This window comes from Lepidochelys olivacea (assembly GCF_965140295.1).
Source record: "Lepidochelys olivacea isolate rLepOli2 genome assembly, chromosome: 3".
NCBI lineage: Eukaryota > Metazoa > Chordata > Testudines > Cheloniidae > Lepidochelys > Lepidochelys olivacea.
The window spans coordinates 186923017-186945805 of record NC_140413.1 but is presented as its reverse complement, the minus strand read 5'-3'; the positions used below and the strand labels follow the sequence as shown (position 1 = coordinate 186945805).

Genomic DNA, 22789 nt, shown 5'->3' with positions numbered 1-22789 from the left:
ACCAAAGGTAATTGAAGCAGATATTTATGAAGTCATTGGGAGGTGAGCTATCTCCAGTTCAACAGGTTAATCATTAATATTTGGAGGATTTTCTTGCCATGCTGTATTAGGAAGAGCACATCACCAGACAGACATTTAAATTGTTTTATTTAACTAAAACAGCATTATGTATTATGGATTTTTTTCTTCAACAGCAAACATATGCTTGTTTTGTTAAAACATTGTATGAATTTTTGAATTTAGTTAAACATTCAAGTTTTTTAAAATCAGGTTTGTTTTTGTTAAAATTGTTTTTTTTTAAAAAATACAAAAATTAAATCTATTATGTCAGCCAGGTGAACATGAGAAATTTAAAAGATTGGCTTCTGCAGCTAGTTCAGTCATCTTCACCGTCATTTTCCTGTTTGTTCATAATCTAGAAAAGAAAAACAAGCTTTCCTACTTTTTCAGTTCCAAAACGATTTTTCAATTTGGAATGAATTAGTCCAAAGGAAGAAAATAGTCTTTCTACACCAGCAGAAGAAGCTTATTGCTCTTAAAAGTGAGATTATCACTTCAACAGTCTCTGAATCCAAGTGCTTAAGTGTCTTCCACCAGTTCACTTGTGTGACTTTCTTTAAAACATTATCAGGAAACATATTTCTTGAATGGTTCACCCTTAGCTCAGAAGTTTATTGTAGTTGGCATTATGGAGGGATGATTGCTGGATGTGCATGTCATAGCCAACTCTTCTTCTTCAGCAGTTAAGGTTTGAATCTGGTTCCGAGTATTGAGAGAATATTTGCAAGAAAATGAACAGGAGATAGTGCTTGTCCCATTCTTTTTTTTTAATGCTTGTAATTTAACTCTGTCATTGCATATTTCTCTTTTTAAGATCTCACTCAGTTCCTTCCAAATTTCAACAGCGTCAGCAATAAAACAGCTATTTCCCCGCATTTTGTTCAAGGCTACAGAAATAGGCTTCAGGGTACTCAGGATGTGTTCAACATTTCTCTTAAGCCCAATGTTGAGAACTTTGTCTGTGAAGGTGCCATCTATTTTTTTACGATTTTGTTCACAAACTGTCATCAGATTAAGCCAGTTCTTGATATAGTGCTCAAAACAGTCCACTACTGAGTTCCATCGCACGTCTTGTGGGAAACTTAGCTTGGTTCCTTCCACTTTTTGCATTGCAGCTTTGGTTGTTAGGGAAGTATTTTGCAATTTCAACAACATTAGCCTTTATTTCTGGAACATTGAAGTCTTTGGCTAGGCGGTGCATCAAATTAGCACTGCAACCATATGTTATTAGCTTGGGACTCCCTTCACTCTCTTCTAAATCATTTCTTCTTATCTTGGATACATTTGCAGCATTGTCTGTCTGTGACCAAGCTGAATACTAGACATTTGAATTTTTTTCCCACAGTTTGTTATAGCTTTTACTGCTACTTCTTGTAAGTATTCTGCTGTCTGTGTGTTTTCTGATGTATCAATTGTTTATGTAAGGAAGACATTCCCTTCTCTTGTCACACAAGCACATACAAGAGGATCATTGTGTACATTGCTCCACCCATCAAGACTCAGGTTAACAATTCTACCCTCTAGATCTTTTGCACACTGCTCAATTTCTCTTTCATACACTTTATCCAGCAGTTTACCTGCGACATCTGCTCTGTTGGGTGGACTGTATCCTGGTCATAATGACTGAACCATGTTAATGAAGTGTGGGTCCTCAATCATACTGCAAGGAGAGTTTGTTGCATAAACAAACCGGGCAATTTTTTCATTAATTACCTCTTTTTGTAATCTGCTGGTTCTTATCATAAACTTATTTATGGTTGTTTCTGGATGACGGAGATTTTTTTTTTCTTTTCGCTACAGGTGATATACTGTGGCTATGTGACATACATGATGTGACTGAAACATTATCATTGTCAGATAACTCTGAAACTATAGAAAATTATGGTGATCTTGAAAGTGGACAGTCTTCAGAAACCTGTATGTTGAGGATTGATTCTCCTAAACAAAATAATTCAATGCAGTTATTTAATTATTATTACCATACTGCTCATTTAGTATTACTCATTGCATCCACTGACACTCAGTACTACTTTAAAGGTGAAATTGTAAAAGGAAGATCTGCCTATTTCAGCTATTGTTATCACATTTATTTTTTATCACAACTGCATCTAAAATGATAGTACCAGAGAGTAACTAACAACTATATTTTTTGCTCAAACATGAGAATTCAAGAATAGTCCAGAAGGAAGACAGGCAGTCCTTAAGAAAGTAGCATGAAATAAAAAAGTTTACCAACCTGAAGATCCTGCATGTTCAGACATGTTCATTTCATAATCTTCAGTGCAGCTTCCTCTTGAGAAGGAACACTTTTCATGATGTTGTTTCATTCGGGCAACTAGGCCTTGCATTTCTTTGTTGCACTGTTTATATTTTGCATACCTGCCTGTCTTACCCACAGGCAGAGGAACTTCATTAAAATATTCCCAAACTGGGTCTCTTTTATGTCCTGCTGCCATGATAGGTTTTCCCTTCTAGTGAGAGAATGGTATTGGTAGATCTCAAATCAATGAAGGCTACACTCAGAAAGACCTCAACACTTCTGGAATATGCTGCTCAAACAGTTTCACTTTTGTTTCTATTGCCTGTCCGTCCCTTCTCACATTTATCTCCAGACGACTTCTCCTTGTCCAGATCTATTCAGTCCCCAACAATCTTCTAATTATTGTACTTTTTGAAACTTTGTACTTTTAGAGAGAGGTAAGAGGTTGATTCTGTGTGTACAAATATGCAGAGGGACAATAGGGTTGAGATCTGTTATTTCTCACCTCTATATAGTATTTATTTATTTATTTACAAACATTTTTGCTGTTAACAAGCATGTTATCTCTGGAGACACAAATCCACAGTTTGAGAACTGCAAAACTAAGAATCTCTGATGGTATCTTCTAGCCTGAGCACTGAGTAAATAGAAAGATTAACCTAAATATTCTATACAGAATCCCCTGGAACCTCATAAGATTGGGTCCTTAATCCATGAACTGTTGGAACTCATTTATAAAACTTTTCTTAAACATTTAATGAATATATTGTCTCATACTGTAGAATGAGAATGTATAATCCCTATTTCATTATGAGATCTCTTTGAGCTATAATGTATCTTAATTAAAACTATCTTTAGATAGTTTTTTCCTCAAAAACCATTTTATCAAAAACCGATTTAAACAAAAAAATCAAATTTTTTAAATTTTTTTAAAAGAAATCGTTGATTTTTATCCACCCTGAGTACACAGATATCATATGCCAGAGAAGTAGAAAGAACGCTGTTCCAAGTATATGGTGTAAAACAGAGTGACAGAGACTGTGTGAGAGCAATCAGAAGACCTGCCTGAGAGGGAAGAAGGTATAAAAAAAGACAGGGAGAAAAGGTGTTGCATAGTGAAAACTTGGTGGTTTTTTTTTTTTGAAATGTCAAGATCCTGAGCAAAACAAGATGTGGTGAATGGGTGGGTGTAAAAAGATCATGGAGAGTTGAACGTAGGAGAGTTCACTCAGGAATTGGCAGTATGACAAGTAAATGAGGTAGGAGAATCTTGGAAGAGAGGAAAGTAAAGTTGAGAAAAGAGAGTAGATGTAAAGAGGAAGATGTGTGTATAGCGAGGGCTGTCCCTAGCTATTCTGGGGCCCTATGCAGCCCCTCCCCGTGTGTTTGTGTGGGTCCCCAGGCCTTCACATAGGGGGGCAGGGCTGGCTTGGGGGCCAGGGGGGAACCGCCTCCGAGTACTCACCGGCGGCGCCACTAGTGCCGGGTCCCTGTAATTCCTGGTGCCGGAGAGTGCAGGCCCGGCCCTGCTGCAGGCCTCAGGGGAGGGGGGGGGCCCTGGGGCTGATAAGGGCCAGGGAGAGGGGGGCTGGGGTGGAACAGGGGTGAGAGAAGGCGGGGCTGGGTCAGAGCAGGGGCGGGGGCCATGAGGAAGGGGCACGGCAGGGGCTGGAACAGCATGGAGCTGCACAGGGCACCAGGAAATTTGGTGCCCCAAATTTCCTGGTGCCCTACACAGCTGCGTACTTTGCGTATGGGTAGGGATGGCCCTGTGTATAGTAACTGGATTTCATTGAGCAGCAGAAGAGGCAAAATTGTAGATTAAAGATGCAGTCACAGCAGTGTGAGCAAGGAGGAAAGGAGTGGGCTAGTAAGTTTAGGGTAAAATGTAAAGACCATAGTATTGACAAAAGCCTCAAGAACAAGAAGGGAAGGAGGTAGCTAAGATCAGCAGTGTCTAATTGGTTGAAGATCACAAAAAGAATTGAGTGATTGGATGGGTGAGAGTGTTCAATGTTGCAAGAGTAACAAGTGTTGCAATGGGATTTGGAAAAATCAAAATGAACAGTTTAATAAAAGAACAGATTCAAAGTGAATGATGTGGTGACTGGGCAAGATAATTCAGATGAATTGTAGATTTGGAAATACGTGTCTTTAGAAGAAGTGTGGGGATTAATGTCAGGGGAATAAAGAGAGATATGTGTCAAAGTCTAAGGAAGATGAGTTGGGGAAGTAAGTTATGTATATTTGTGTGAAGAGTTGAAAGAAGAGCTGGATGGTACCTTGAAGAAGACAAAGAGATGGGAAGAAAAGGGAACTCATGACACACTCATTAAATCTGTTGATGGAGAATGGGGAGAACAGAGAGAAGTAGGCATTGATCATCAAAAGGAGTCTGGAAGAGCAGAAGACAGAAGACAGATGTCATGGGTAAATGTTTTTCACAGTGTAAAGCATCGTTTTTCATAGAGCAAGTTGGCAGGTTTCACAGGATAATACTACATTTCATGAACATATTATAATGGTGTGTATCAACCAAACAACAAGCTTAAAATGTTTCAGTAGAAACCTGAAGAAAGAAAACAGAATTTTTGCTTTCTTTATCTTGTTGGAGCTCTACTTTAAGAATTGTAAAATCAAGGGTAACTTGTGATTTAGAATCTACTTCTTTTGGCTGCTCTGGGTAGGGCCTATATTTGTGACTGGTATAGCGTCAAGTATAATTTGTTCTTAACTAATAATAATAAATATTGAAGTTTTTTGAACAGGTAACATAATGTATTTATATCCCAAAATACATATGTGGGCAATCCACAGAGTTAATGGTGCTTTTGGAGCTACATCTTTTCCTTGACTACTTATGATTTTTAAACTTCATGTTCTTATTTTATATAAGCATGGGTTTTTTTTTTTGCATTTAATTTTTTAGGTATTGTCTTAAAGAGAAAAGGGACAAGTGGGGTCAGTGAGAAACACAGCCTTTATTAGTATGCACTTCCTGGTTGCAGGGTATGTTTCTTGTAAGTACTGGACTAGTGCCTGTTTTAATTGTGTAGTTACATGAGCATTACTCCTGGGGAAATTCTGAACCAAAACGTTAAAAATTCTGTGCACAATATTTTAAAATTCTGAATATTTTATTCGTTAAAATAACACAATATAATCATGCTGGTTACAATTATTTTGATCATTTATTTAAACTACAGTACAATGGATGGAGAATGGGAGTGGGGAGCATTTGAGGAAATCCCCAAACCCCCTCGGTCTAATAGTAATGTAGCTAGTATTGACCCTTTACGTCTAGTCAACAAATATATTCAGCCATATGCTCAGTGTTACATCACAGGCAACTGAAGAGCAAGCAAGGGCTGGGGACTCAAACTCACAATTTATATTGGCTACTGACTATCTCCAGAAAGGTCAGTAGCAAACAGTTCATGGAGCACACTTTGATAGGAAATTTTTTCACTCCAAGAATTTAGACCAGTTCTAATCACTAAAGCACCATAAGCATTTATAAGGCCATACTGTCCTTTACAATAAGTCTCCTTTATACCACTTTGGCAATGTAAAGAAACCTTAAAATTTTTACACCTGTTTTATGCTCCCGGGGGGAATTCACTGAGAACAATGGGAACAATTCACTAAGCAGGCAGGCTGCTACGTTCTGCTGTGCCTGAGGGGACAGAGCCTGCACCACACCTACCTCCTCAGAAAACCCCCAAAGCCCTGCCCCTCTACGCCAACTGTTGTGAAATAGTGAGCGAGAGGGACAGAGTGTCTCTCTCTCACACGTATGATTGCCCAGCCCTCCTGGCCCTGGTGGTGATTTACATCCCTACTGGCTGCTCCAGGCACCCAAACTGCCCTGCCTGCACTGCTGTGGAGGGGCGCATGATTGCTCTTGTGGCTTCCCTTTGCTTCCCCATCAGAAATAATTTTTCTGCAGGGAAGCAAAGAAATCTGCGGGGGCTATGAATTCTGCGCATGCGCAGTGATACAGAATTTTCATAGAATCATAGAATATCAGAGTTGGAAGGGGCCTCAGGAGGTCATCTAGTCCAACCCCCTGCCCAAAGCAGGACCAATCCCCAATTTTTGCCCCAGATCCCAAATGGCCCCCTCAAGGATTGAACTCACAACCCTGGGTTTAGCAGGCCAATGCTCAAGCCACTGAGCTATCCCTCCCCCCCTATTTCCCAGGAGTAGAGCATGTATGTAATATAGTATTGATTAGTGGATGTGGCATGGGACCAAGAGCTTGTGTTCTAAGAACTCCTGGGTTCTAATTCCATCTCTGGCACTGACTATGCAGCTTTAGTGCAAATATTCAGTACCTAACTTCTCTGAATCCGTTTCACATCTGCAAGATTGGGATAATAATACTTTGTTTTAGAAGTGTGAAGATTCAGGTTTGTGGAGTACTATGAGGATGTTAAGTGCTATATAAAAGCTAAATATTATTTTGTTTGTTCATTATTTGCAGGTGTTCTTTTAGACTTTATACCAACTTTTCAAGTTAAAGAAACTTGGAGCAAAAGTCTACTTTCAAGAGTCTGACCTGTTGTAATATCAGTATTTAAAATTCTTGCAATTTGTACAGTTTTATTATGTTTTGGCTGATGGCATTAAATAAGAGTGCAATTTTAGGTTTTGATCCAGGAAGCTGCAGTACTCTTCAATGGAATGATAGGAACAGGAGACTCACAGCAAAAACATATGGCTGCAGAAATTCTGCTAAAGATCATGAAAAAGCCTAGAAATAATCAGATAGCAATAAAGATTAAAGGTGAATATTAATGGCCCAAAGCTCCATTTTGGAGATACGAATGCAGAAGTAGAAAACTTTAGATGGCATGCAGAGATCAGTTAATCAGCAGAATTTATCCTGCATTCTGCCCTTTGAGTTTCACAAATCTCTGTATGAATTTGGCTCTCTAAGGGGTTATCAAATCTTAATATTTGCCAAACATGTTCAGATTTAACCCATACATTGGTCTCTATTTAATCACTTTTCTGATTACTATATCCACCTTGTGAATGACTCATCCAAAATGGTCTCCCTAGTCATTTTTACAGAATATAATAACCAGCACAATACTCCAGTTATGATCAGTAAGAATCTGTTTGTATGCCAATTTTGCCAGATACATAATATTACAAATCTAAGCAAGAACGATTGTATGCATATTGGATTCTTAAAATAACTGAGTCTGAGTGGGTTGGTAGGCCTCATTCTGTGTTGCCCTGCACCTTGTATAATGATTTTACACTATAGCAGAGTGAGTGAAAAACATTACAATTTTGATGTGAAAGTGTTTTTCTGCTCTTAAATGGCTACAAAACATGATTTAAACATGGTTTTAAAATTTAAATTGCTTTTTAAAATTCATATATATTGCTCATTCTTTACTTCCCATTTTATAGTCTTAAATTGATAAATTTGTTGATTTTTCCTTGTGTCTTTTGTTTCCTAATTGGTCTTAGAATTTCAGATTTTACATAGAGATATTTTCTACTAAGAAGTTTCATATTTAAAATGCTCAGCTATACTGAAAAAGATAAATCTAGGGCCTCATTAACATCCTTACTGTGAAGGGAACACAAACTCAAAATACAAAATTGATAGCCTGTGCTCTATTTACAACCACTTATCTTTCTTGACTTGTGGAAGCTTAACGTACAGGAAGCTGGAATGCTTCATCCAAGCTATACCCTGACACCAAAGTTTGCAGTTTGAAGTCCATTGGAGTTGTACTTCTGATCAGTTAGATGCTTTTTAAAATGTCACTGTGAAATGGCTAAGTATAAGCTTTAGGAGCCTAATTTTAGGCTTATATTTTTTACGTGTGTGTGTATAAGGCTGATTTTCACGGCAGAGTTAACGTGAATGTAGATAACTCGAGTTAACTCCTCTTAAAGTAATCTTATTTGAATGAGAATGGCCACACTTCAAAATAATACTGGAACATCACACAGTGATTGGATTACTGCAAGAGCAATTGTGTTAGTAGCTGACAAGTTGTGCTAACTCAGGCTGTAGCCTCTACTCCCTGACAGGTCAGCCAACACAAACTAACAGCCCCACCAGGGCCGTCCTTAGGCATATGCAACATATGCGGCTGTGTAGGGCACCTGAAAATTTGGGGCACCACTGGGTCTCAGTGTCCACCCTCCTGGCTCTTCCTGTCCCTCTTTTATCATAGAATCTCATAGAATCTCAGGGTGGAAGGGACGTCAGGAGGTCATCTAGTCCAACTCCCTGCTCAAAGCAGGATCAGTCCCCAACTAAATCATCCCAGCCAGGGCTTTGTCAAGCCTGACCTTAAAAACCTCTAAGGAAGGAGATTCTACCACCTCTCTAGGTAACCCATTCCAGTGCTTCACCACCCTCCGAGTGAAATTTTTTTTCCTAATATCCAACTTAAACCTCCCCCACTGCAACTTGAGACCATTACTCCTTGTTCTGTCATACCGGCTGCCAACTAGACATAGAGCCATTGATCGCTACCTGTTGAGCCTGATGATCTAGCCAGCTTTCTATCAACCGTATAGTCCATTCATCCAGCCCATACTTCTTTAACTTGCTGGCAAGAATACTGTGGGAGACCCTATCAAAATCTTTACTAAAGTCAAGGAATACAACGTCCACTGCTTTCTCCTCATCCACAGAGCCAGTAATCTCATCATAGAAGGCAATTAGGTTAGTCAGACATGCCTTGCTTTTGGTGAATCCATGCTGACTGTTCCTGATCACTTTCCTCTCCTCTAAGTGCTTCAAAATGGATTCCTTGAGGACCTGCTCCATGATTTTTCCAGGGACTGAGGTGAGGCTGAGGGGCCTGTAGTTCACCAGATCCTCCTTCTTCCTTCTTTAAAGATGGGTCACTAAAGTAGCCTTTTTCCAGTCATCCAGGACCTCCCCCGATCGCCATTAATTTTCAAAGATAATGGCCAATGGCTCTGCAATCACATCCGCCAACCCCTTTAGCACCCTCGGATGCATCACATCTGGCCCCATGGACTTGTGCTCGTCCAGCTTTTCTAAATAGTCCTGAACCACCACTCTCTCCACAGAGGGCTGGTCACCTCCTCCCCATACTGTGCTACCCAGTGCAGTAGTCTGGGAGCTGACCTTGTTCGTGAAGTCAGAGGCAAAAAAAGCATTGAGTGCATTAGCTGTTTCCACATCCTCTGTCACTAGTTTGCCTCCCCCATTCAGTAAGGGGCCCACCCTTTCCCTGACCACCCTTCTTGTTACTTTTAACATCCCTTACTAGCTGCAACTCCAAGTGTGATTTGGCCTTCCTGATTTCACTCCTGCATGCCTGAGGAATATTTTTATACTCCTCCCTGGTCATTTGTCCAATCTTCCACTTCTTGTAAGCTTCTTTTTTGTGTTTAAGATCAGCAAGGATTTCACTGTTAAGCCAAGCTGGTCACCTGCCATATTTACTATTCTTTCTACATATCGGGGTGGTTTGTTCCTGCAACCTCAATAAGGATTCTTTAAAATACAACCAGCTCTCCTGGACTCCTTTCCCCTTCATGTTATTCTCCCAGGGGATCCTGCCCATCAGTTGCCTGAGGGAGTCAAAGTCTCCTTTTCTGAAGTCCAGGGTCTGCATTCTGCTGCTCTCCTTTCTTCCTTGTGTCAGGATCCTGAACTCGACCATCCCATGGTCAGTGCCTCCCACGTTCCCATCCACTTTTGCTTCCCCTACTAATTCTTCCGTTTGTGAGCAGCAGGTCAAGAAGAGCTCTGCCCCTAGTTGGTTCGTCTAGCACTTGCACCAGGAAATTGTCCCCTACACTTTCCAAAAACTTCCTGACCCTTCCTGCAGGCTCCCACAGCTGGCTGCTGCAGCCTGGTGATTCTTAACTGTGGAGGGTATCTAGTAACCTAAAAGTTAAAAAGCCTTCCAGCCTGCCAGACCTATTTGCACAACACTGAAACTGTTAAATCGCCACTCAAGTGGTAATGAAGCCATTTAACAGGCATTTCCCAACCTCCAGGTATATAAGGTTTCTGAATTTCTGACAAAAACAATTGTGCATTATTGTAATATCTACTCGGAACATGTTAGTCTACAGGACCTTAGTTTAAAATTTGTTTTAAAAATATTTCATTAGTGAGTTGGTGAAAATTATAAAATCACATCTCTATAAAAAAATCTTTGCATAGATTTTTAGATGCACACTCATCTTTAGCCTTAAATGCTTGGATCTTCAGGCATATAGTTTAACTAAATCCTTCAAAAGACCACCGTTATCTAAAATACACATTTTAATTTTAATTACTATAGTAAAAAAAAAAACTTGCTTCCAAAGTCTTCCTGTCCATCCCTTTCTCCCTTCAGCCCCTGCCCCCTCATTGAAGAGAGCCCTTAAAGGGACAACACCCCTTTCCTTCCAGATAGCCGGACAGAGAGTTTCCCTTTCTTTACTTCTGACTATCTTATGAACTCGTTTTAAGAGAACCCTCCCGCAAAATGAGTACCTAGTAAGATATAAAATCCTTTGTTATGCCTAGAATATTTGGAAACATATTTTTTAAAGTTGGTGAAATTTCATAAACATGTCTATTGTTATGGAGATCACACAAAGTAAATTAGTGTTCCTTTTTTCTGAAAGCAATGAACGTTGTTATGAACACACTAAACCTCTGTGACTGATTAATTTAAAATAATGGCTTTGTTTCAGTGAGTTAAATATGTAGTAATCTGGAATGATTACTTTATGAAGGTTTAAGAGTTCATTTAAAATATAAAATCATCTTGGAAATACTGATTAAGAAAATGTAAAACAGAGAAGAACTGCCTCATGTATTCCATAATATTTAATATTGTATTCAGCAAGATAGCTGACTCGCCCTTACTACAAAGTTTTTGCAAATAAAACTTCAGGGTATATATAAAAAAACCCTGTGACTGACATTTTTTATTCCCAAATTCAGTGCTTTTAATTAGGTACCTTCTGCATGTCCAGTCTTCACCATCTGGTATGCAGTGGAAAACATGCTTCATTTTATTTAGAAAGAAATTGCAGAAGAGTGTTTTTTTCATATGCCATTTGCTTCATTTGGGTTCAGGGTTTTGGCTGGAAGGGGGTGAGCAGGGTGGGGGAGGGAAGAGAGGAGGGAAACAATGGGGAGGGGGCGGGGCCTGGGCAGATTGGGGAGGGGCCTAGGGCGAAGCAGGAGTGGAGTATGGGTGGGGCCACAGGCAGAAGAGGTGGGCTGGGGAGCTAGCCTCCCCAAGCGGCAGCTTCACCCACTGCCCATGACAGCAGGTAAGAGTGGGTTGGCTCCCGCATGCCTAGCGCGCACTGCAGTCTCCTTTGGTGGGGGCCATATTCACAGATCCAAATGCGCCAGCACCACACATTCTGTGTGAAGGAGAGAGTACGGGGGTCTCTGGGGGGAACTATGATTCTCCACCGTGGTGAGGCGGGCCGGGCATCTCGGTATCCTTTGCTGCCTTGTCCCTCCCCACCCTTGGGCTGCGAGCGCGGGCTGCTGGCAGGCATAGTGGTAGTAGTTTGTTTAATACTGCGTAGGGCTGCATAAATCCTAAGGACGGCCCTGAGCGCCACTGTATTTGAGTTAAGGATTTTCGTGTGTGGATAGGAATGGAATTAGGGGGCAACACTTGAGTTAACTGTGAAGACAAACCATAAATATAGTTCATAGCAACTTTGTTAATGTATTGAAAGTCTAAACTTGTAGTTGTTGACCCTGAAGCAGTTGGGTTTTCAAGTGACAAAAGTTTTATCCTACTGAGAGGAAAAGTTTTTATTAAAAATTCAATTTTAGCACATGCTTTAGCTTTAACCATATGAATAATCTTGGTAAACTCAGTGAAATCAATGGTGAACTCATGCGAGCAAAGTTGTATTCCCACTTAAGTGTTTACAAAATTAGGTCCTTAATTTTCAATATTTTGTTTTTTGGCATAGCAGTCTTGTAAAATTCAAAGATATTCTACCAGCAGTGACATTAAAATATATAATATTTTAGCTTCTTATAAATTCTAACTAGAGGATCACACACCTTGTTGCCTCTGTAGACCAACCTCATGGCACACACCAAGGGCTCCTTGCATCCCTCAATTCCTCCCCACATGGTCCCTCTATTTCAGGGACTCCTGGCATAAACTCCCCTCCCTACCTGCCCATACACACAAACACCCCTTCCCAGTCCTCCTTTCACCACATATCAGGGGCTCTGTGTTTCTCTGTGATGGCTTTATACTATTACCTTCTGTTCTTCCCTTCCTGCTCTGTGTGCCCCACATTACCTTCATATCAGGGGCACTGTGTGCTTCCCATTTCCACCCATCCAGCATGCCAGGGGATCAGTGCGGCCCCCATTCCTCCCTTCTCCCCAGTGTCAGGGTCTGTGCCACCCCATTTTCCCCTCCTTCCTCCCCCATGCCAAGAATTCTGCACCCTCTCATTTATCTCCGTCACATGCCAGTGTTCTTTGTCCCCCCATTTGCCCTTGTGACTGCTCCTGTCAAGATGTATGCAATTTTACCGTAGCCCTATTGGTCTCGTGATATTACAGAGACAAGGTGGGTGAGGTAGTATCTTTTATTGGACCAACTTCTGTTGGTGAGAGAGACAAGCTTTTAAGCTTACACAGAGCTCTTTAGGTTTGGGAAATGTACTCAGTGTCAAAAGTAAATGCAAAGTGGAACAGATTGTTTAGCATAAGTAGTTAACACATTTCATGGGACCATTCAAAGTGAAGTGACCTGTTAACACCTCCACAATCATAGGAGGAAAAGGAAAAAAAAAAGTCTAAAAGCATTGGTGTGCTTAGGAATACACTATTAATATTTTCCAGTTGGAATATTTTATCAGCTTAGATAACACAAGATGCTTCGTTCTTGTAAATTGACTTCAGTGGAGCTATGACAATTTATAATAGCTGAGGATCTGCTCTTATAATCTTTAGCAGCAGGGTACTGTAAATTGATATACAGTAGAACCCCGTTTATCCGAGCCTCCATTATCCAGCTATCTGTATTAACTGGACTGGGGCTTGGGGCGTCTGCCCCAGTATTCACAGTAATTAGTAATTGTACTGGATGTTTCAGATGATTGGATTTGTCAGTCATTTTCTATTTTTACTTGTTTAGAGAAAGATCTCAAAAATATGAATCTGTCAGTGTAATACTTGTTGGTAATTAGTTTTCTTTTTCTTTTTTCTTGCAGCAACCCTAAATCCACCAGCCAGAGAGTAAATAAGAAAGTCAACAATGATGCATCACTTAGGATTCAAAATTTGTCTATTTTGGTGAGACAAATAAAATCTTATTATCAGGTAAGTAATTTTTTCTCTTGCTGCCTTTTATGTAGATTTTTGAACAAGTTCTTAATAAATTTTTAGAGATGAGTCTGACAAAAGCAAGGGGAGCAATTAAAACCACAACTGTATGAGTTTATTTTTTTCAATTTGTCTTTTAGTCAACATTTACCACTGTTCAGTGTATGCCTGGTTCTGGTGATTATATTCCAAAGTAGGAAGGGGATCTGAAAACAACTAAAATTTGAATTATTGATCTGTCCATATAGCTGATTATTCACTGTTCTGAGTTGCTCTCATATTAAATCATTTAATGTCAACCAGCAGCCTCTGAATCCACATACATTTTGTGCAAATAAGGGATAAGTATATCACATATGAAATCAAAGTCTGCAAATTGCCCCCCGGTTTACGATGACTTTCATTAAATTTTTATTACTGTTGAAGGAACTTGTCATAAATATAAAGGGAAGGGTAACAACCTTCCTGTATACAGTACTATAAAATCCCACCTGGCCAGAGGCACAAAATCTTTTTACTTGTAAAGGGTTAAGAAGCTCAGGTAACCTGGCTGGCACCTGATCAAAAGGACCAATAAGGGGACAAGATTCTTTCAAATCTGGGGTGGGGGAAAAAGGTTTTGGTCTGTCTGTTCTGTGTGCTTGCTGGACACAGATCAAGGAAACAAGCAACCAACTTCATTAGAATTAGTAAGTACTAGCAAGAGAATGTGTTAGCTTATTTTTGTTTTGGCTTGTGATTTTCTCTGTGCTGAGAGGAAGGTATATTCCTGGTTTTCTTTTTGTAACTTTAAAGTTTGGCCCAGATGGAAATCCTCTGTGTTTTTGAGTCTGATTGCCCTGTAAGATTATCTTCCATTCTAATTTTATAGAGGTGCTTCTTTTACCTTTTTTCTTTCTAATAAAGTTCTGTTTCTTTTAGAATCTGATTGGGTTTTTTTTTTTTAGTGTCCTTAAAAAAACCCAAGGTTGGTCTGTGCTCATCTTGTTTATTCTCAAGCCTCCCCAGGAAAGGGGGTGTGGGAGTTTGGGGGGATATTAGTGGGGAGTAGGAACTCCAAGTGGTCCTTTCCCTGAGTTTGTCTAAAGCACTTGGTGGTGGCAGCGTTATGTAATCCAAGGTAGAAGGGAGAATTTGTGCCTTGGGGAGTTTTTAACCGAAGATGGTAGAAATAAGCTTAGGGGGTCTGTCATGTGGGTCCCCACGTCTGTACCCTAGAGTTCAGAGTGGGGAGGGAACCCTGAAAGAACTACTTAAATTTTTTGTTTGATTTTTGTTTATCATTTGGTTGAGTTTCCCTAACAGGAAGTACTTGAGAAACCCAGTGATGAGCTAATTCCACAGCTATAGCTTCGCTATTTTATTTTATTTTAATGTGATAGAAGGCATAGTATTGTGTGGGCAGACTGTGCGCCCCCACATAGCCCTATTGAAGTCATTGTGGTTCTGTATGATATGGGGGTCTGCCTGTAATCTATACAATGCACAGTACAGGTTTGGGGACTTAGTGGGGCACTATTTTACTGTTCATTGATTTTAATCATAACATTTTGTTCCTGGATCATTTGTATAGTCTTGGGCTACCATGTTAAATAATCTGTCAATCGAATGTTGAAATCAATTGAATGTGAGGCTGTGTCATGTATGATTATTGTAAGTGTGTGCCTGCCTGATGACACTGACATGTTTGGCAACTGTAAAAATGATCATTATAGTGAAGATAAAGTTCTTTGAGTCCTCGCACTTGTCCATTACATTGGAGGTTTGTGCACATCTCATGCATGAACATTGGAGAGTTTTCTTTACCGGTATCTGTAGGGAAGGCTCCACTCTTCCCATCTCCTTGTGCTCAATTCCTTCTTACCCTCTGTGTTGAGTAGTTGGAGCCTCTGGGTTCATAGTTTGTTTGAGAGCTAAGATGTGGGTACTTATCTTACCTTTCCTAGTGGTTTGCTGGCTGAGATAACTGTGGTATTCCAAGCTCTGAATGGTTTCCACCGGGTAGCCTCTGCTTCTGTGAGTAATCAAGAACCACTATGCATGTGCTGCCTCCAAATCTTCAAATGCTCCACCCCACAATGTGGTTCATCAGTGGTTAGGTGTAGAAGAGGTACATTGCTCAGTGGTAGTTCAGGATGTTCTACTTTAATAGCAGGAAGCCTTCTACAAGGGCTACTTACCTGAATAAATGGAATGTTTGTCTTTCTGGGCAGCTTTCTGTAACAGCTGCAACTCCCTGGGCTACTTTTTCATAGATATTTAGGTTAGAAGGGACCATTATGATCATCTAGTCTGACCTCCTGCACAACTCAGGCCACAGAATTTTACCCACCACTCTTGTGAAAAACCTCTCACCTATGTCCGAGCTATTGAAGTCCTCAAATTGTGGTTTAAAGACTTCAAGGAGCAGAGAATCCTCCAGCAAGTGACCTGTGCCCCATGCTACAGAGGAAGGCGAAAAACCTCCAGGGCCTCTTCCAATCTGCCCTGGAGGAAAATTCCTTCCCGACCCCAGTTATGGCGATCAGCTAAACCCTGAGCATATGGGCAAGATTCACCAGCCAGATACTACAGAAAATTCTTTCCTGGGTAACTCAGATCCCGCCCCATCTAATATCCCATCACAGGGCATTGGGCCTATTTACCATGAATATTTAATTACCAAAACCCCCATGTTATCCCATCATACCATCTCCTCCATAAACTTATCGAGTTTAATCTTAAAGCCAGATAGATCTTTTGCCCCCACAGCTTCCCTTGGAAGGCTATTCCAAAACTTCCCTCCTCTGATGGTTAGAAACCTTCGTCTAATTTCAAGTCTAAACTTCCTGGTGGCCAGTTTATATCCATTCATTCTTGTGTCCACATTGGTACTGAGCTTAAATAATTCCTCTCCCTCTCCAGTATTTATCCCTCTGATATATTTATAGAGAGCAATCATATCTCCCCTCAACCTTATCTTAGTTAGGCTAAACAAGCCAAGCTCCTTGAGTCTCCTTTCATAAGACAAGTTTTCCAGTCCTCGGATCATCCTAGTAGCCCTCCTCTGTACCTGTTCCAGTTTGAATTCATCCTTCTTAAACATGGGAGACCAGAACTGCACACAGTATTCCAGGTGAGGTCTCACCAGTGCCTTGTATAATGGTACTAAAACCTCCTTATCTCTACCGGAAATACCTCTCCTGATGCATCCCAAGACCGCATTAGCTTTTTTCACGGCCATATCACATTGGCGGCTCATAGTCCTCCTATGATCGATCAATACTCCAAGGTCCTTCTCCTCCAATTGATGCGTCTAATTGATGCATCCCCAGCTTATAACTAAAATTCTTGTTATTAATCCCTAAATGCATGACCTTACACTTCTCACTATTAAATTTAATCCTATTACTATTACTCCAGTTTACAAGGTCATCCAGATCCTCCTGTAGGATATCCCGGTCCTTCTCTAAATTGGCATTACCTCCCAGCTTTGTATCGTCCGCAAACTTTATTAGCACACTTCCACTTTTTGTGCCGAGGTCAGTAATAAAAAGATTAAATTAGATTGGTCCAAAAACCGATCCTTGAGGAACTCCACTGGTAACCTCCCTCCAGCCTGACAGTTCACCTTTCAGTAGGACCCGTTGTAGTCTCCCCTTTAACCAATTCCTTATCTACCTTTCAATTTTCCTATTGATCCCCATCTTGTCCAATTTAACTAATAATTCCCCATGTGACACGGTATCAAACGCCTTACTGAAATCTAGGTAAATTAGATCCACTGCGTTTCCTTTGTCTAAAAAATCTGTTACTTTCTCAAAGAAGGAGATCAGGTTGGTTTGGCACAATCTACCTTTTGTAAAACTGTGTTGTATTTTATCCCATTTACTTCAATGTCCTTAATTACCTTCTCCTTCAAAATTTTTTCCAAGACCTTGCATACTACAGATGTCAAACTAACAGGCCTATAATTACCGGGATCACTTTTTTTCCCTTTCTTGAAAATAGGAACGATGTTAGCAATTCTCCAATCATATGGTACAACTCCTGAGTTTACAGATTCATTACAAATTCTTGCTAATGGGCTTGCAATTTCATGTGCCAATTCCTTTAATATTCTTGGATGAAGATTATCTGGGCCCCCCGATTTAGTCCCATTAAGCTGTTCGAGTTTCGCTTCTACCTCAGATATGGTAATCTCTACCTCCTTATCCTCATTCCCATTCGTCATGCTACCATTATCCCTAAGATCCTCTTTAGTCTTATTAAAGACTGAGGCAAAGTATTTGTTTAGATATTGGGCCATGCCTAGATTATCCTTGACCTCCACTCCATCCTCAGTGTTTAGCGGTCCCACTTCTTCTTTGTTTTCTTCTTATTTATATGGCTATAGAACCTTTTACTATTGGTTTTAATTCCTTTTGCAAGGTTCATATACAGTTGTGATATTTCATACAAAGCTTTCCATGTAAGATATCATATGAAAGTTTCTTACAATGCGGGAAGGAACAAAGCAGCTCTTCCGAGGAACCTTCAGCAGAGGATTGACAAGCACCTCCAGGAAAGTTTCCTAAGAGATCTCTTTGGAGGATTCCTGTGAGATCTCGGCATGCATTAATCCCCTGTGCTGTACTGATTAGCTCACAGGGAAATGTCTGGCACACAGAAACAGAGCCAGTCTTGTACCTTTCTATACCCTGAACCTACCTCCGCACTACACAAATCACAGCCACTTACTAGGCGTCTCCTCTCCTGCTTCTTGCTCACAGAAGAGCAATTTTTGAGACTGGCTAGACACCTCCAGAGTGATGAAGAGTTCCTTGCTGTCTGCCCCACCAAGTGACCCGGCCGGGGGCTCCACATTATTGTCTAACTGCACCTGTTCATCAATGACTTTGTCCTCCGGGTTAGGTCCTCTTTCTGCCACCTCCAGGCCTGCCGAAGTATCTACGGGGCTCTTGGTGGTGGAGGTGCGGTCACCTCCAAGGATCGTGTCCAGTTCCTTATAGAACCGGTAGGTCTTGGGTGAAGCACCGGCGCGACAGTTTGGCTCCGTTGCCTTACGGTATGCCTGCCTCAGCTCCTTTATCTTTGCTCTGCACTGCATTGTGTCCCAGTCATACCCCTTTTTGGACAAGTCTTGAGAAATTTGCCTGTAGGTATCAAAATTTCTACGGCTGAAGCGCAGCTGGGACTGCATAGCCTCCTCTCCCCAAATACTTAGCAGATCCACAGTGGTCCAAGCGGGAGAGCGTTTGCTGCATGGAGCCGCCATGGTCACCTGGGGAGATGCGATGAAACCTCTCCATGCCAAGCAAACAGGAATGGAATTTCAAAAATTCCTGGGGCTTGAAAGGGGGAGGGACGGATGGTTGTTTACCTGTCTTCAGGGCAGTGGAGTTCAAACTTCTGACTATAGCGGTCAGGATGGGCATTGTGAGACACCTCCTGGAAGCCAATTAAAGCAGTAAAATCAAGCGTAGTGTCTACATTGGCGCTTTGTCGACATAACTTTTGCGCAAAAAGCTTTTTGTCTCTTGTCAGGGGTTTATTTTGTCACCACAACAAGGCAGTTTTGCACCAAAAGTCCCATCATAGTTTGTATGCACCCACTGTTTCGTTGACAAAAGTTGCCTTTTGTCAACAAAACTCTGTAGTGTAGACAAGGCACACGGACTAAGGGTATAAAATGGGGGACAGTGGCACCATGCTTTGGAACTTTCTCCTCCCCCACCTGTGCTGGAAGCAACAAGAATGCTGGAAAGACAGAAGACTTCATCTTAGGAGACTTGTTCCAGGCTTGAGAGAGAGGTCTGTGTATTATGAACTGTAACATCCCATGGGGTGGGAAAATTGCTTGATCTAAATACTGCCTAGTGTAATAAGGTTTAAGATTTAGATTTTGCGCTTACCTTTAATTTTCTATGGTAACTAATTCTGATCTTTTATGCCTACCACTTATGATCACTTAAAATCTATCTTTGTTTCTGTGTATTTTGCCTTCCCACCTCCACACACAAATGCTCAGCAAAACCCCTCTGTCCACTCAGTCTTAAGTGGGGGTGGGTTGGGGAACTTCTGGTTAACTCATCCTGACAGTTATATTAATTAGAGGGTGTGTTCACATGCATTCTCAAAAAGGTTTTTGATTCAAGCAGTCACGGGTACCTCTCAGCATAACAACAGCAAAACTTTCCATCTGGTTTTGGTGGCCACAATTTCACTAAGACTGCACAATTCAAGTTCATTTTGTATTTCCGGTTTCTCTATTAAATAACTAGTTCCAATTCTTACAAGATAATAGTCAGTTTTTTAATTGGCATAAAGTGGTACTGGTAATTCTGTATATGGCACTTTTCACTTTGAGTTAGCACAGTGCTGTGGAAGTAACTTGAGTACTATCTTTTTTGTGGTTTCAGAGTAGCAGCCATGTTAGTCTGTATTCGCAAAAAGAAAAGGAGTACTTGTGGCACCTTAGAGACTAACCAGTTTATTTGAGCATAAGCTTTTGTGAGCTACAGCTCACTTCATCGGATGCATGCAGTGGAAAGTACAGTGAGGAGATTTTATATACACACAGACCATGAAAAAATACACGTTGTAAGGAGAGTGATCACTTAAGATGAGCTATTACCAGCAGGAGAGTGGGGTGGGGGGAGAGAGAACCTTTTGAAGTGATAATCAAGGTGGGCCATTTCCAGCACATTTCCAGGAGTTAACAAGAACGTCTGAGGAACAGTGGGGGGGAGGAATAAACAAGGGGAAATAGTTTTACTTAATATAATGACTCAACCACTCCCAGTCTCTATTCAAGCCTAAGTTAATTGTATCCAATTTGCAAATTAATTCCAATTCAGCAATCTCTCGTTGGAGTCTGTTTTCAAAGTTTTTTTGTTGAAGGGTAGTCACTTTGAGATCTTTTGTGTGAAAAGTAAACTTAAGTCTTTCGCACTTGTTGTTGCAGATTCCCTGGCACTTTTTACAAGAACAAGGTTAATCATGATATTCTGGCCAAATTCCAGTTTGGGAAATTATCTCTGTATCTGTAACTGTATCTCTGTATACATGAGTTACCATTTCCAATGGAAACTGCTTGGAATTCTTGCTTCCTATCCTAAATTATTTAGTGTTACTATGTGTTTCACTCCAGCATTCAGGGCCTTGGTTCTATGTATCACACATTCTTTTCCAGTGCATTCAGCATGGACAATGCTGACAAAAGTTGTGGACCTGGTCCCAGGCAAGGACATGGTCATGCTGTCACACCTATCTGCAGCTGAGCATGGTATGGGAACATCAGTCAGATGACTCTCATCACGTAGGGGAAGTGAGGGCAGTAGGGATTCCCAGACAAAGAAGTACTAAAACACAAACACACACACACACACACATGAGAGAGAGAGAGAGCGCAAATAGAAAACCACTGTCCAATGTAGCTAGATAATCTAGAAATATTATAGTTATTTCAAGAAAAAAGGTATGCCTGGTATCAACACTATCTGAAACTGTTTTACATCATAGAGAACTGTCTACATTAATTGAACCTATTGAGAATTTGTTTTAATTCCGTTGGAAGAATAACTGGCCTTACAAACATGAAGTTGTTGATAATTAGAATATTTGCATATTCATTTGAGACTGTTTTTAGGGTGTGATATCATTAACATAGAAAGTTCACTCATCTAATTCTGCTTAGCACCCTTGCCACTGAAAAAGAGAAAAAAACAACTGTGTAACATCTGTTAAATAATTTTAGATTGTTTTACCAGCTCAACTATAGGCTCAGCAGGTGCAGAATGACTGCTGAATGTGCTTTTGGCCATATGAAAGGGCACTGGAGCTGTCTACTCACATGATTAGACTTTAGTGAAAAAAATATCTCCACGGTTATAGTTACCTGCTGTGCGCTTCATAATATCAGTGAAGCAAAGGGGGAGAAGTTTCTGCAAGGGTGGAGCACAGAGGTGAAACAGCTGGCTGATGATTTTGAGCAGCCAGATACCAGGACTATAAGAAGAGTTCAACAGGGAGCTATACAGCTCAGGGAGGCTTTGAAAGACCGTTTCAATAATGAGCTACAGTAATGTGTGTTGTAGCGTGCTCTGTTTGGCATTGTTTTTTTAGCACCCCAGTATGAATCTTGTAATGAGTGCTCTGTGTTTGGTAATACGACACTTCAAATGAACCTATTGCTATTCTTTGAATTCTGTCAGTCCCAGCCCCCATATGTTGTGAACTAATAAAGATTAATTAAGTTTTCATAAACAGATTTTTATTCCAAACATATGCAAACAAACATAACTTTAAATGAGTGAAACTTTATAAATACAGGGAAAATGGCGTAACGGTGAAATCCTAGCGGATCTTAAGCATAAAAAAGAAGCTTACACAAGAAGTGGAAGATTGGACAAATGACCAGGAAAGAGTATAAGAATATTGCTCGGGTATGCAGGAGTGAAATCAGGAAGACCAAATCACACCTGGAGTTGCAGCTAGCAAGAGATGTTAAGAGTAACAAGAAGGGTTTCTTCAGGTATGCTGGCAACAAGAAGAAAGCCAAGGAAAGTGTGGGCCACTTAATGAATGAGGGAGGCAACCTAGTGACAGAGGATGTGGAAAAAGCTAATGTACTCAATGCTTTTTTTGCCTCTGTCTTCACGAACAAGGTCAGCTCCCAGACTGCTGCGCTGGGCATCACAACATGGGGAATAAATGGCCAGCCCTCAGTGGAGAAAGAGGTGGTTAGGGACTATTTAGAAAAGCTGGATGTGCACAAGTCCATGGGGCCGGACGAGTTGCATTCGAGAGTGCTAAAGGAATTGGCGGCTGTGATTGCAGAGCCATTGGCCATTATCTTTGAAAACTCGTGGCGAACGGGGGAAGTCCCGGATGACTGGAAAAAGGCTAATGTAGTGCCAATCTTTAAAAAAGGGAAGGAGGAGGATCCTGGGAACTACAGGCCAGTCAGCCTCACCTCAGTCCCAGGAAAAATCATGGAGCAGGTCCTCAAAGAATCAATCCTGAATCACTTAGAGGAGAGGAAAGTGATCAGGAACAGTCAGCATAGATTCACCAAGGGAAGGTCATGCCTGACTAATCTAATCGCCTTCTATGATGAGATTACTGGTTCTGTGGATGAGGGGAAAGCGGTGGAC

General features: G+C 40.8%; 1 protein-coding gene across 6 annotated transcripts in view; it reads left to right on the top strand.

Moving 5' to 3' along the window:
• Positions 1-22789, top strand: part of CCDC88A (coiled-coil domain containing 88A) — a 348165-nt gene that overhangs the window by 79697 nt on the left and 245679 nt on the right. For all 6 annotated transcript variants that reach the window (XM_084624216.1, XM_084624211.1, XM_084624213.1 and 3 more), the window contains one exon: positions 13541-13649. In XM_084624216.1, the coding sequence (XP_084480342.1) occupies positions 13541-13649 (109 nt within the window). The remainder of the gene's footprint in view (positions 1-13540; positions 13650-22789) is intronic.